Source organism: Ricinus communis, chromosome 7 (assembly GCF_019578655.1).
Source record: "Ricinus communis isolate WT05 ecotype wild-type chromosome 7, ASM1957865v1, whole genome shotgun sequence".
NCBI classification, from domain to species: domain Eukaryota; kingdom Viridiplantae; phylum Streptophyta; class Magnoliopsida; order Malpighiales; family Euphorbiaceae; genus Ricinus; species Ricinus communis.
The window spans coordinates 11,082,393-11,096,543 of record NC_063262.1 but is presented as its reverse complement, the minus strand read 5'-3'; the positions used below and the strand labels follow the sequence as shown (position 1 = coordinate 11,096,543).

The following is a 14,151-nucleotide window of genomic DNA, read 5'->3' as shown; positions in this document are numbered from 1 at the left end:
ACAAGCGTTGTAATAGGCGCGCTTGGCTAACAAATAAAAAGCTTGGTCCACTTTCATTGATCTAGTCCGATGATTGCTTATCTCTTTCTGCTCTATGGTGAATTGGGGGAAAGAGTGCAAATAATTACCAAGAAAGAAAGAAGGAAAGAAAGAAAAAAAAATACCCGAAATATATATAACCTTTGCATCCCACATTAGCACCATATAAGAAGCCTTTGTATACCACTAAACTTCTGACAGAATTCACGGAGTCAGCATCATTCATAAGTTGTAGGATAACATCCTCTGGTAATCCATATAAATTTAATATTGTGGAATACAAAAAGATATAATACTATACAAGAAAGTCGACAAGGTGCTACATAATTTTTTCCCCTTTTCCAATCTTCTTCAGAAGAAGAGTGACAGTCCAAAAAAACAACTAAATGCAGGGCCATCCACCTGTTGGCGGCTTCACCATCCTAACAATTTAGATAATCTAAGAACTGACTACTGGTCAGGCTCAGCCAATTTTGACTTGGTAATTATCAAGCCCTTGTGTTAATTTCGATCCCCCTGCACAAAGCATCCTTCTTCGCCTCTGAAAATTGGGCGGAATGCAAGCTGGCCTTCTCAATTTTATTACAGACTACCCTTTTTTGATCTACAAATACATTCAGGATATGGATTCTCATAAAATGATTCTTCAGTCCTTAAACGTGCCCGACCTTTTATTCCTGGCAGTGGACCTTTTCTTTTCCTTGGAGCTCCTTGCCTGTAGATTGATCAGAATTCAGTCAAAATCTTGCACATCCAAAATTTGTTTGAAAATTAGTTGTTCAACAAACCAACTTGGTGGCAGAATGAATCATTTCAATTTCTTATTCTCTCTTTGGTTAGAACAACCTTCATCTCACACAACCAGCAGAACAATTTCAATTCTTCACAGGCAAGTTGTATAGAAAGATTCAAATTATAGACTTCCTTTGCCACAAATGGGAAAAAGATTATTAAATCCTTAAAAGCTAAAAATTCGAGACCTATTATAATGGAAGTCCAGAAGAAATGGACCAAAATTAATCTAAGAGTGAAAACCATCAAAGAACTTGCAGAAACGTTTGACAAGTTACCTGTTCTTATGCATCTCCTGAACAATGTTTGAAAATGTCGGCCCTTCTTTCATCTGTCCACTTTCTAGCTTATCAAAAAGTTTAACAAGTCCTCTTCTGCAATACATTAAGTTGACATTAGAGAGAATACACCAAGGGAAGAAAGACAACCAGAGTACGAGTGATAGGAGAAATAATATAGTACTAGCTTCAGAGAATGAGAATGACAGTGTGTACTTCCAAAACATACTGTGCTAGGAACAAAAAGAGCAATCGAACTCTAACAGCAAACAGACTATTCTCACTCCCAAAAGAACGGGCAGATATCACCAACATTGAGTAAGCTTTATAAGAGACTGACAAAAAATATAATTGTTTTGCCAGTTGATAACTCTAGTAGCTCAACCAAAGCCCATGAAAACAAGGAGCCATCCTTATAATAACATCCACTGGAGTAACACTCAGTTAAAAGAATTCCTGCAGCACTCTTCTTGAGCCTGAATGCAGAAAGTCAAGGGTACTTGGTACAGTTCAATTTTGGATTTCATTCAAATAGTTGTGAAGGTGTCACCTCCCAGTAATTGGAGATACTAGCAGCAACCTACATTAACTGTGTAGAGAATTTTATATTAAATCTTGATTAAATATCTACCTCTCTGGAGTAATTGTCTTGCGATGCCCTAAGAATCTCCGGTGGCCCTCGACTGCTCTGGCCATATTACCTGAGTGTGATGGAACGAACACATCACTCTCTACAGAAATAATATAATCAAGTGCTGCTGTCTGAGATGCATGCTTAGCAAATGCCTTTAACTCCTCTGGTGTTGCTAATGTTTCCTGAAATTAATCCAACAACCAGTTCTTTAACATTATTAGCAATTTTGATGGCATCACCATTTGCCAACAAAATTCTGCTACAAAATTAGTGACCAACCTTGAAAACTGTATTTGGGAACCGAGCCATAAGCTCTAAAAGGTGAGATTCACCGCCATAAATTTCCCCAGCTGCAATGTAAATTATCATTGATGGAGAATAACCAAGAGCCTGAAGAAATATTCCCACCTCCTTTGGAGTTAAAGGACAAAATCCTGCCTCTCTCTGTTCAGTTGAGTTTATCTTTTTAACCTTCCAATGGTTTGTACTCTCCCTGAAAATAAAATAAAAAACCAAAAGGTTGAATATAAGTATCTTATCTATCAGTAACACTTGCAACACATGGATGCACACACATACACACACAGAGAGAGATGCTCATATTAACACCTCATTAGTCGTAGCTCCTCAGATTCAGCCTCTGTCAGACCATAATTGCATCCAGTGAAAGAAAGCATATCCTTCTCATATCTTAGATGAAGAGCAATGTATCTTCCACCACGTGATCTCAGCCGCCCCACCAACGTCTGTCGTGTCATCGTCATGCATTCTCAGAACCTAATTTAACAGAAATCCCCATAGGAGACCTCAATGTATTGATACTGATGATAAGTGATAAACCCAGGATCATGCAGTGTTGTGAAAATGACAACATCAGATATGAGTTTCAATACAAATAAACATCGAAACTTTGACCAATTGATCCGGAAGTAATCAAATACACTACTATTCAATTTAGAAAAATTTGATGGTTACCAAATCAGTTTTATTTTGGAACAATGGCTACTCAAGATATCAAGTATCAACAGAAAGGACATGTATTCCAGACCTTTCCCAGGCTCTCAATTGGAGGAGAGAAGCGAAGAGCATGATATAGAGCTCGGCATCTTAACCTCTGGATATCAAGAGGCAAATCATTGTTTGAAAGGCGTGAATCTGATTTTGGAACATGAATTACCTACAGATATCAATTCACCACCAGAAATCACTTATCTCATGATAAACAGAAAAGCCCGAAGGAACTGATGAAAAAAATAATAAGCAAACATAATATTACTTTGAAAAAAGATCAAAATGAAGCCCAATGGGGTACAATCCATGAGAATAGAAAGGGAAGAATCTTAAGGACTGTAGATTCACCCAAATAAAGTGTTTATTAATATCCCAAGCCAAAACAATTAAGAAGTTCGACCAGTTTCAAAAGGTTACATTTTAAGCAAAATAAGAAAACCTACAATAGAACCTTACACAAAGAATTAGAGCCTGTTACCAGTGGAAAGTGGAGCAACTCTCTGAAAGGATTTTCAGTAGAGACAGAAAACTTAGTTTTCTGTTCAAATGAAACAATTTCCTGGTGTTCAAGAATACAAGGTTTTCCAATTGATACTAATGTTTAAAAAATTTAACAAATGTTTTTCCACTATTGCGCTCTATAAAACTCCATCCGTTTTCTGTTTGCTGTCTAATATCCAAATTGAAAAAGACATGCACATACTTTTACTGCAGACGAATATTATCATCATTCACTTGGTACCATCACCACCTTCCCATCATCATTGACACCATCATGGTACCACCACAAGCACATCATCATTATTGGCATTACATCAGCACCACCATTACCAGCCAGGAACTAAAAAATAAATGCAGTGTGCTATGTTGGCTAGATTAATAGATCCTCCAATAATGGAAATTTTTAGATCCATGTCTGTGTTATATGCGTGAGAACAACACAAACATTTTGTTCAACATGTTCACATGCAGCATGACATATAGAGGAACTGTCTCAGAAACAATAGAAGAACCAGAAGGAGAGAGACCACAGCAAGATATTCATTGCACATCTATATGTCTTTGTTTTCTTTCCCCCTAATGTTAACTCCTATACATGCACTGAAACTCTTGGGTCAACCAACCTCAAGATTCATCATAGCAAACTTCATAAACAACTAACATGGATTACTGAGCTTCCACTCCCCATACACATTAAGCCCAAGAAAACTATACAGAAATGATGGCAACATATGAAGCTGGGTTACAGCGCTGTGCTAATAACGAAGTTTAAATCAAATATCACACTTGAAGGTGAAATACAATGAAAACTTTAAATTGCTAGATTAAAGCTCCATTTGGCATTGAAGTTGGGAAAGTGCTTTTCCAACTTCAATTTTTATTTTATATTATTTTTTGAGTTTTGAAAATTGCTTTTGCAAGAAGCAGGTGAATTAATGTTTTTTCCAAAAAGCAGGTTTGAGAAAAGCAGTTTATAAAAGTTTAAAAAATTAATATATCAAATCAAAAAAATTCCAAATCAGCTTTTTGAAAGCCCAAAAACAATCCCAAATGCACCCTAGGAGATCCAATATAGTAAACCGGCACCTCCAGACAAGTTGTTATGAGATTGATAGCATATAAATTATCTAAGAAGGTTATTCTTGTGAACAACTCAAATTTTATTTGACCATATCCTTCTATGTAAATGTGCTCTAGTTCACATTATACTTAAAAGATGATCCCAAATAATTATATAGGATCACAAAAACTTATCAAAATAATAAATAAATCCATAAGAGAAGTGAGTACTTTAGACTACTGGAACCTAGGCAAAATTGCACCTGAAATTCCTTCCATAATCGTGTCATCTCTTCATAATAACCCATGCCTGACCAGGAAGTGAAGTGTTTCCTGGCCCGAGGAAGAGACTCTAGTTCTTTGGGTAGCTCCTTAACAATTCTTACATCATTTTGTAAGCTCGTAATGAAATGAAGCTCATCAAATATATCTGGAAAAGTACTGCACATGGGAGCAATGTTAAGTGAACAAGAAGCTTAACATGTGAAAAAGAAACTATGCATCAAATTGAAACAAACAATACTAAATATGGTGAGACAGTGCTGAAGAGCACCTTGAGTCTTGCCAGAATGAACGTTTATCCAGTTGGGGAATGACTAATGTTGCATTCATGATGTGCGCAACAGCCACCATGTCTGCAATCTGCAGCATAGGAACATTTACTGAGTTTGCAAAACAATGTTATGCAGCAAATTGGTTCGCAATCCAGTAGAAATGCACGAGCCCCTCCATGTGATCATCATACAAGTGGTACATAAAACTCTCCAAGTACATGATTTTCATACATTGACCTAAGGCATCTAAGACACATGGTATAGTGAATGTACTTTATGCATCATGTTCAACATTTTAAAAAGTTAAACACCTCTTACTGTATTTTCCATAAAGAAGTATCAGGATTTAAAAACATGAGAGTCAAACAACACCACAAGATTTATTTCATAAAAAGTAATAATGCAAATTTTCACTCATTCAATCAAAAGTATGACTGAAAATATTGTAACAGGCCCATCCATGTAAAAGGGCCTATATAGTATTAATAATAAATAATGAAAAGAGAAGCAAATGAAAATAAAACATTATGTTGAGGATACACTTGTTATGGTCCCAATTATATGAATAGAAAGAGCATGTCAATAGAATTAGCATGGGAACAAATAAGAAAACTAAGCTGGATGTAGAAATATAAGAAATGACCATAAAGGAAATGAGTACATTTATAACAATGTAAAAGGATACCTAATGAATTAATGGGTGATTCCGACTCTAACAATTTATACTTGTTCAACCTAGACCTTTAATTGTAATGGTATAAAATGTTGAGCATATCAAATTCACTACAGTAAAACAGAAGGCAAGAGGTAGAACTAAGATGATTTGAGGCAACATGGTGAAAAAGATTTATAGAACTAAGCTGTTCTGAAAGACTAAACCTGAAAAGAGTAAATGAAAAGAAAAACGATGACAACTTAATTGAGTTGGCCTTATCAATGAGAATGAGATCACGCAACAGTGATAGCATAAACCATGAAAAAGTATACAGGCAAAAGATAATGAAGTAATAATGCGTTGTTGACTTACACCAGTGCGCATTTGGTTTAGTCCTCCATTGCTTCTTACAGTCATGTAGCGATCCCATCCTTGAGCAACTGACATTTCAAATTGGAATTAGGTGGAGTATAATTGTGTATAAATGTCTACATGTTACTCTGTGCATGCATCTATTTAAGCATGCCACACACATTTGTGTGTACTCATATGTTTGATGAAAAAAATAAAAGAAAGACCCTTAAAAATTAACCAAAAAGAAAAGCATTAACAGCTGGGCACCCATGTACTGAGCAAATAAAAGAACATGTACAGATGTATAGCATATGAACCTTTAAATTTGAGTGTAGGATTGACACAAGGGTGTAAACCATAATTGAGAGGAGTATTCTGCAGTTGTTCAACAGGCATCTGCAAAATTAGAAGCAGGGCAGCCTTCTATATCAACGTCTAAGTAAATTTATAAAAGGATAGTGCATCGAACATCTAAAGAAGGGAAAAATAATAATTTTTGTTGCATTCGAGAAAAGCAAGGAAATAAAAAACCTGAGAAATGGATTGGCAAGTTTGAGCAACAAAAATTCTTCATCATAATACAATAAACCTCCATATAATCATACACTTTGGGACCAAATGGAGTAATCTTGTTGGTGAAATGATAGCAACAAGAGATAACATACATTAATATCTTTACATTTGTATAAATAAAATTGAAGAGACAAAACAATAATATGAAAAATAAATAAAATTGTCCTTAAATCCACTAAAAGTGTCTTATGTAATCAGTATAATTACAAAACTAGTGCAACATTAAAATATAAAGGAATAAAGAATTGGCAAGGCTGTAGCAACAATAATGAAAAAAGAAAAAATTTACATCAAAAAGACAAAAGCTAACAGCTATGTATACAATACTACTGTATATTCTTAAGATGAGATTTATAAAATTTATAACTCATTATAACATAGAGTTCATTTCTATTTACAACTAGTCTAAATTAGAACTGAAATATTTTTATAATCATGTAGAGGTTATTACTATATAGAGTATCACTATAGAAAGGTTTTACACAATGTAAATTAAAAAAAAAAAAGGACCATTAAATTTGATTATAACATGAATGTAGGCTAATAGCACACTAATCATCTAAAGTGAATACTTTTTAGTTTTTAAGAGTTGTCCAGAAATTACAACCAATGGATTATCTAAGTCCTCTCCTCTGTCAAGTATATTAATGGGATGCCACCGTCTATGTTTCTAGGCGGTGTATGGCCTTACCAAACATTCAGCCAGAGAGCTTGGGCTCATTGTCTCCCATTGCAACAAGTTCAACACTGCATGTTTAAATTTTGTTCAACTAGTTGCACTCTGTGATTGGATATAATTAGCATTCAATAATGAATTGGAAATTATGTGTTAGTCTGTTATTCAATTTGACACCAATAACAAGTCTCCAAGTACTAAAAACAGAAGATTCCACGCATCAATGAGTAAACCGAACTGTCCTCAACTAAATCACAGTACCAGAAATTGAATACCTAACAGCAATTAATTGAAGTGAAAGTTTCTCCACCGAGTCACCAAAACGAAAACAGGAAAGAAAAAAAACAAGGAAAAAAAGCTGAACTGCGAAGATACACGCGAACCAAGTAAAAAAACTGCAAAGACAACAAGAAAATATTCTCGCCAATACACAACAACTATCCACCAATAACTAAAGAACCCAAAGCAAAAAACCAAACCCCCTAAATAACAAGAAAGTGAATATTCTCTCCGCATCATTGAACCAAAAGAGAAATAAATGGCCTATTTCCCAAACAAAATTAAATCAGTAAGGCCCAAAGATTTGTTCTTAAACCATCAAATGTACATACCTGATCAGAGTGAGAATGAGATTTGGATTGATTTTGAGACGGAGAATTAGGTTGAGTTTGAGAATGAGAATCTTGAGAGAAGTGAGGTATGGGCTCATTTTCCAGTATGTCTCTTGTGTTAAAAAGAAAAATAAAGAGTGAAAATGCAAAAAGAATGATTATGTAAAGAGTAACGGAAGAAGGAGAAGGTCTTCTTGAGAGGAATCTAGCTGATGCTGACGCTGGTGATGAGCTTTTCATGTGAGAATACACTCTGCTGTTTACCATCTTCGCCGCTACTACATCTCTCCTTTCATTTCTACAGCTATAATAACACCGGATTTACTTAGGCAAGTCATAACAAGTAGAACTGCCCAAACGCCCTGTTCGAACCACAAACTCTAGACCCTTCAAATCTGAAACCGAACTTTGTCAACTGTTTCAGATTACGAACTGACTTAGAACTATAAGAAAGAAGGCCCAGTTAGTTAAGGCTTCACATCTTATTTACCCTCGATCCGTCTTCAATAAATAAAACTTATACTTTTTAAGAAAAAAATTAAATAAAAGTATTAATTTGGTTAAATTATATAAAAAATATAAATCCTATATTGAAATCTATACTAATATTCTTTTGCACTTAAAAGCTAATTAATTTGACTTATAATTCCTTTTCTTTTGAGAAAATTAAATTATAATTTTTTTAATTTTCATAAATATATTATTATTCTAACAAATATTATAAAAACATAAATAAATCAACAAATGTGATAAATTTATATTTTTTTTGAAGTATATATTAGTAGAATTGAAGTTGAATCATAATCAAATTATATATAAAAGTAATAAGATTATCTGTGCGATACTGCAATTTTTCAGAATTCACGCAAAATTTTAGAAATAATATATATAACACTATAATTTTGTATAATTTTATAAGTATTTTTGACTGATGTCGTCCAAAATATTAGCAGTGTAACCCTATAAAATTAAAAAAATAGATAAAATATAAAATAATTTAATATACATATTAAATTTCCAATAATAAATATAGCATCTCAATAACAATTAAATATATTATTTTAATTATAACCGGAAGAGTTTAAAATAGTCGTTCATAAATGATTATAAAGCAACAAAAGCAGCATATAAAAATAGTTCAAAGTCTACAATTTATTTTAGAGCACGCGAACACTATATAACAAAAATACAGTAAATGAGTTTTCTTTCATATAATATTACAAATATAACAAAAAAGGAATAACTATTATAATTTATCTTTTAATTATAACCATAATTGGAATTACATTATATCTTTTGATTTTGACGACAAAGAGTCAATTCTAGTTCATAATGAACAACATTAAAAGCAACGGTTAACAAACTGAAAGCTAAAGCAAGAACTCACTCAAAGAACAATAGGAGAATGCACAATGGTATTCACTTAATTAGGCTCAACATTTATAGACATATTTATATAAAACTCAAAGTTCAATAGGGGTATAAAGTAGATATTTTTAGTAGGGTAACCTAAGTACAAGTTGGCATTAAATGCTTGCAGGAGGTGCAGATACAAAGAAATATTAAAAGGAGAGGCAAAGAAGTGAAATACAATAAAAAAAACCACAGTTGTTGTGCATGTGTGAACAGGTCCTACATGGTAAAAAAAGAACTATATTCAAGTTCATGCATGCACACTGTCACAGCCCGTAGGTTTTTCCAACAACCCGCAGGTTTCCCCAACAACCCGAAGGTTTAAAGGCCCAAGACGTCTCCAGAGTTCCTTGGAAGACAATGGAAGATTCTAGAACATTCTAGAACCTTCTAGAATATTCTAGAATCATCTGGAAGCATGTAGAATATGTAGATAAGTATGAAATTGTGTAGTGGTTCTAGATACTTAATCTTAGCCATTAGATCAAATGTATCCTCATCGTCCATTGCGGAGGTGGAGGCCTATATATAACTTAGAGATTTCATTTGTAATCATCAAGCTTAATAAAGCAAAAGTTCAATAGAAGAGCAATCAACTTCTCTCTTTAAAAGCTCTCCAAGTTATCTTAAGTTCTCTATTATTCTTCTTGCTATCTTAGCTAGCGTTTTGCCTAGCATTCGAAGAGTAAGGTTGACTAGCTTATTTGTCTATGGATAGAAAGTAGCTAGTGCTGCACGGTTCATTGGTAGAAAGATCAAGCCCGTGACAGTTGGTATTAGAGCAAGGTTAGCATGATCCTTGAAATGGCAAAGACATCGGGAGCAAGTGAGACTACCAAAGTTACCGAAGAGGTAAGGCAACCTCACAGTGAGGTTGTGAAGGACCAACCGGAAGCGTCTAAGCCACCCAGGAAGGAGAGAGGAAGGTTAAGGGACGTTATGTCTGACATGGATGCCAGGCTAGCCAAGATAGAGCTAACTGTGGCTGAGGGACAAGATACGTTCGGAGACTTAGAGCAACACATCAAGAAGCTCGAGAATGGAAGAGAAGAGCTTCAAGAAGGGATGCAAGCTGCCTTGAACGAGGGAATGTCCAAGTGTCAAGAACAAGCCGAGACCATGGAGAAAACTCTCCTTACCGAGTTTGCGACGTTAAGGGAGACACTCGATGGCATGGTTGCTAGGTTATTAGCAACCGAAGAAGAGCTTATCCTCTGTAAGAAGGCAGCTATCCAGGGAGGTGGAAGCGTGCCTATGATAGTCGCTACTCTATTAAGGATAGATGTTCTAAAGCCTAAAGCTTATAGAGGCTCAAAGAACACGAAGGAAATTGACAACTTCCTATGGAGCTTGGAGCAATACTTCAAGGCACTTGGCTTAGTAGAAGAAGCCAAGAGGATTGACTTTGTCGCACTCTTCCTTGAAGATACTGTAATGTTGTGGTGAAGAATAAGGAATGTCGATATTAAAAAAGGGACATGCACCATCAACTCGTGGGAGAGTTCAAGGAAGATCTAAAAAAGCAATTCTAACCCGACAATGCTATTAGAGATGCAAGGGCCAAATTGCGGCGACTCTCACATAATAGAAGCATCAAGGAGTATGTTAAAGAATTCACAGACACACTCCTTGAGATTCCTAACTATACCGATGAAGAAGCCTTATTTGCTTTCACAGATGGGTTGCAAATTTGGGCAAGGTTAGAGTTGGAGCATCGTGGTATCCAAGACCTTAACACTGCCATTGCCGTGGCCGAATCCTTAATAGAGAACAGGAGGTAAGACAAGCACAAGTCTAGCTAAGATAGGAGTGGCAAGGGAAAGAGTGGGGGAGACCGCCACCACAAGAAGGAAGGCTTCTACAAGTTGGCAAGCCCAGAGAGGGAGGCAACTATAGCAACAAGGATGACAAAGGTGGAGACAGGCCACGTCTCAAGTATTTCTTCTATGATGGGCCGCATAAGGCAAGAGAGTGCCCTACGAAGAGCAAGCTCTCTACATTGATTGTAAAAAGGGAAGAACACCAATAAGAGCTAGAGGGGTCTAAGGTGGGATCGCTATAACTCCTTAGTGCCATCAAGGCCAAATTCGAGATGCCTAAGTTTGAAAAGAATGGCCGATTATTTGTCGAGACGAAGGTTGGAGGCCACACGGTAGAAGTATTATTGGATACCAAGGCTAACAACAACTTCCTTGAGGCAAAGGAAGCAGAAAGACTTGGCATCAAGTTTATGAAGGAGCAAGGGTGGCTCAAGGCTGTCAATTCGGCACCGAGTGCGACATATGGAGTTGCATAAAATGTCAAAGTAAGCCTAGGTGAGCGGTCTGGCCCTTTGGACTTCTCTATTGTTACGATAGATGATTATAAGATGGTGCTTGATATAGAGTTCCTGGATAAAGTAAATGCATTCCTACTTCCATTTGCCAACACCATGTGTATCTTGAAGTAAGGAAATACTTGCATGGTACCGCTGACGTGAGAAGCCACACTAAAAGCCATGCAACTATCCAAGGGAGTAAAGAAGGCACAACCCACATTCCTTGCGACACTAAAGGAAGAAGTGAAAACCTTGCCATAAGGCGAAGTGCCTAAAGAGATCGTGGGTATTCTAGAAGAGTTTAGGGACGTAATGTTTGTAGAGTTACCAAAGAACCTCCCACCAAAGAGAGAGATGGATCAGAAGATTAAGTTGGTAGAAGGTGCAAGCCCGCCTGCGGCAGTCCCTTATAGCATGACGCCTCCTGAGCTAGAGGAGTTGCAAAGGCAGCTAAGAGAGTTGTTGGATGCTGGCTACATTAAGCTATCTAAGGCACCCTATGGAGCACCGGTACTTTTTCAAAAGAAGCATGATAGGTCGCTTCGAATGTGCATTGACTACCGGGAACTTAATAAGATCACAGTGTAAAATAAGTATCCTATTCCTTTGATTGCAGACTTGTTTGATCAACTTGGTGATGCAAAATGTTTCACCAAACTTGATTTACGAGCGGGGGGAGATGAGCCCAAAACCGCTTGTGTTACGAGGTATGGCTCTTTTGAATTCTCAGTTATGCCTTTTGGGCTAACGAATGCTCCTGCCACATTTTTTACTTTGATGAATCGAGTATTCCAACCCTTCTTGGACAAGTTCGTTGTAGTGTACTTGGATGACATCGTGGTGTATAGCAAAATCCTGAAGGAACACATCCAACACCTACGATAAGTTTTCCAAGTGCTAAAGGAAAACGAGCTGTATGTCAAGAAGAAGAAGTGTGCCTTTACGAAGCTAGAGGTAATGTTCTTAGGGCACATTGTGGGAGGTGGCAAGCTTACTCATCGATCGCATCCCCACTAACTCATTTGTTGAAGAAAAATAAAGTGTGGGATTGGGATGCAAAGTGTCAGAAGGCATTCGAGGGACTCAAGCAAGCGGTAAAGACCAAGGCATATGAAATACACATAGATGCTTCAGATTTTGCACTTAGTGGTGTGTTAATGCAAGATGGACATCTTGTGGCCTACGAAAGCTGTAAGCTAAATATGTCGAGCGCCGCTATACAGTCCAAGAGAAGGAGATGATTGGCGGTGGTCCATTGTTTATGAACTTGGAGGCATTACTTGCTCGGGACCAAGTTCGTTGTAAAGACTGATAATGTGGTTTTTTAAGTGCCTTTCTAGAAGGAATTAATTCCACTTTAGATAGTTCAAGATCCAATTTTGTCTCTTAAATCGCAACCGCCATTAGGATTTTGCGACTGCAACATTCATATTTATGTTACCATTGCAATTGAAGGCCAGATCGCAATCGAAAGCCAAGGAAAGGTGCTCGTAAGAAATGGAAAAATGAAAGTAGTAGAGATAGCAGACAGCTTCGTGACCGCGACTAAGCTCGGTATCTTAAATCCTCTATTTTAGGTAGATCGTGACCGTGCCAAATCTCTTGTGACCATGATGTTCATATCCGTTGGGAAGACCACCAATAGTTATCTCTAACATGGAAAATTACGGAGTGCCGCATGGATTATAGCCATTTCTACTTAAGTATCGTGACCGCGACTCAAGTGTCTCGATCGCGAAATGCAAGTTGTAAGCGTAAAATGGGTGTAGCGATTGCAACTGTGCTTTGACAATGCATTTAATGCACTATCTGGAGCTTTAAACAACCTTTTGGACTATGATTATAATGCAACATTTCTTTGGCTTTGAGGGGCTATAAATACCCTCTTCAAAGGACATGTATGGTTGATCAATAACCTTCAGTTGTGCCATAATTGCTTATTTCTTTGACAACTTTTTAAATATTTTTGTGTGTATCTAACCTTGTAAAGGTTATTGTAGAGCTTTGAATGTTCATATAAGGATTTGAGTGTTAGCCTAAACACTTAGGTTGGGTTTGAAAGTTAGTCTTTAGGAAAAGATTTTATAAGGTTTTGTGTGAACCTTAAACACAAGTGTAAAGGTTTGGTGTAAGCCCTAAATACTAAGTTGGGAGTAAGCTTGTGTAAAACTCCATTATAAGTGTATATTCAGTTAGTGGAATGCCCAATTGGAGATTGGGGAGTGGATATAGGGTTTGTTAATACCCAAACTACTATAAACCTTGTGTTCATCTTCTCTACTCTTCCAACTCCTTAAAATTTTAATTTTTCACCAACCTTCCATTCACCAATTCAACTCCTTTCTTATTTCATAAGGGTAGACAGGTTTATAAAAAATACTTTCATGTTAATAAATTTTATATTTTGAGTTATTTACATCATGTATTTTAAAATAATTATATTTTTAAGATTAAGAATATTTTTAAAATATAGTTATATTCGTGAATTTTACATGATATAAAACGATGCACGCTATACCGTCTTTGCTTATTTATTGGGGTGGTAATATCATTTATACTCAAATGGGTGCATAGTTTATGAATGGATATTCACAAATGGTGACAATGTAGAAAGAGATAAATTTTGTTATGATGTTAGATAAAAACTATTTTGCAACTCACTCGCAATACACAAATTATAAGAA

At 36.1% G+C, this 14,151-nt stretch overlaps 1 protein-coding gene across 1 annotated transcript; it reads right to left on the bottom strand.

Annotated features, from left to right (window-relative positions):
• Positions 1-260: 260 nt before the first annotated feature.
• LOC8259132 (O-fucosyltransferase 38) lies at positions 261-8,170 on the bottom strand. The gene is made up of 11 exons (XM_002517195.4): positions 7,738-8,170; positions 6,195-6,273; positions 5,896-5,963; positions 4,868-4,956; positions 4,578-4,755; positions 2,792-2,920; positions 2,353-2,489; positions 2,023-2,236; positions 1,741-1,925; positions 1,110-1,205; positions 261-754 (listed from the first exon to the last, which is right to left on the bottom strand). Exons 1-11 carry the CDS (start codon positions 8,002-8,004, stop codon positions 622-624), a joined length of 1,575 nt encoding a protein of 524 aa, XP_002517241.3. The 5' UTR covers positions 8,005-8,170; the 3' UTR covers positions 261-621.
• Positions 8,171-14,151: the final 5,981 nt, after the last annotated feature.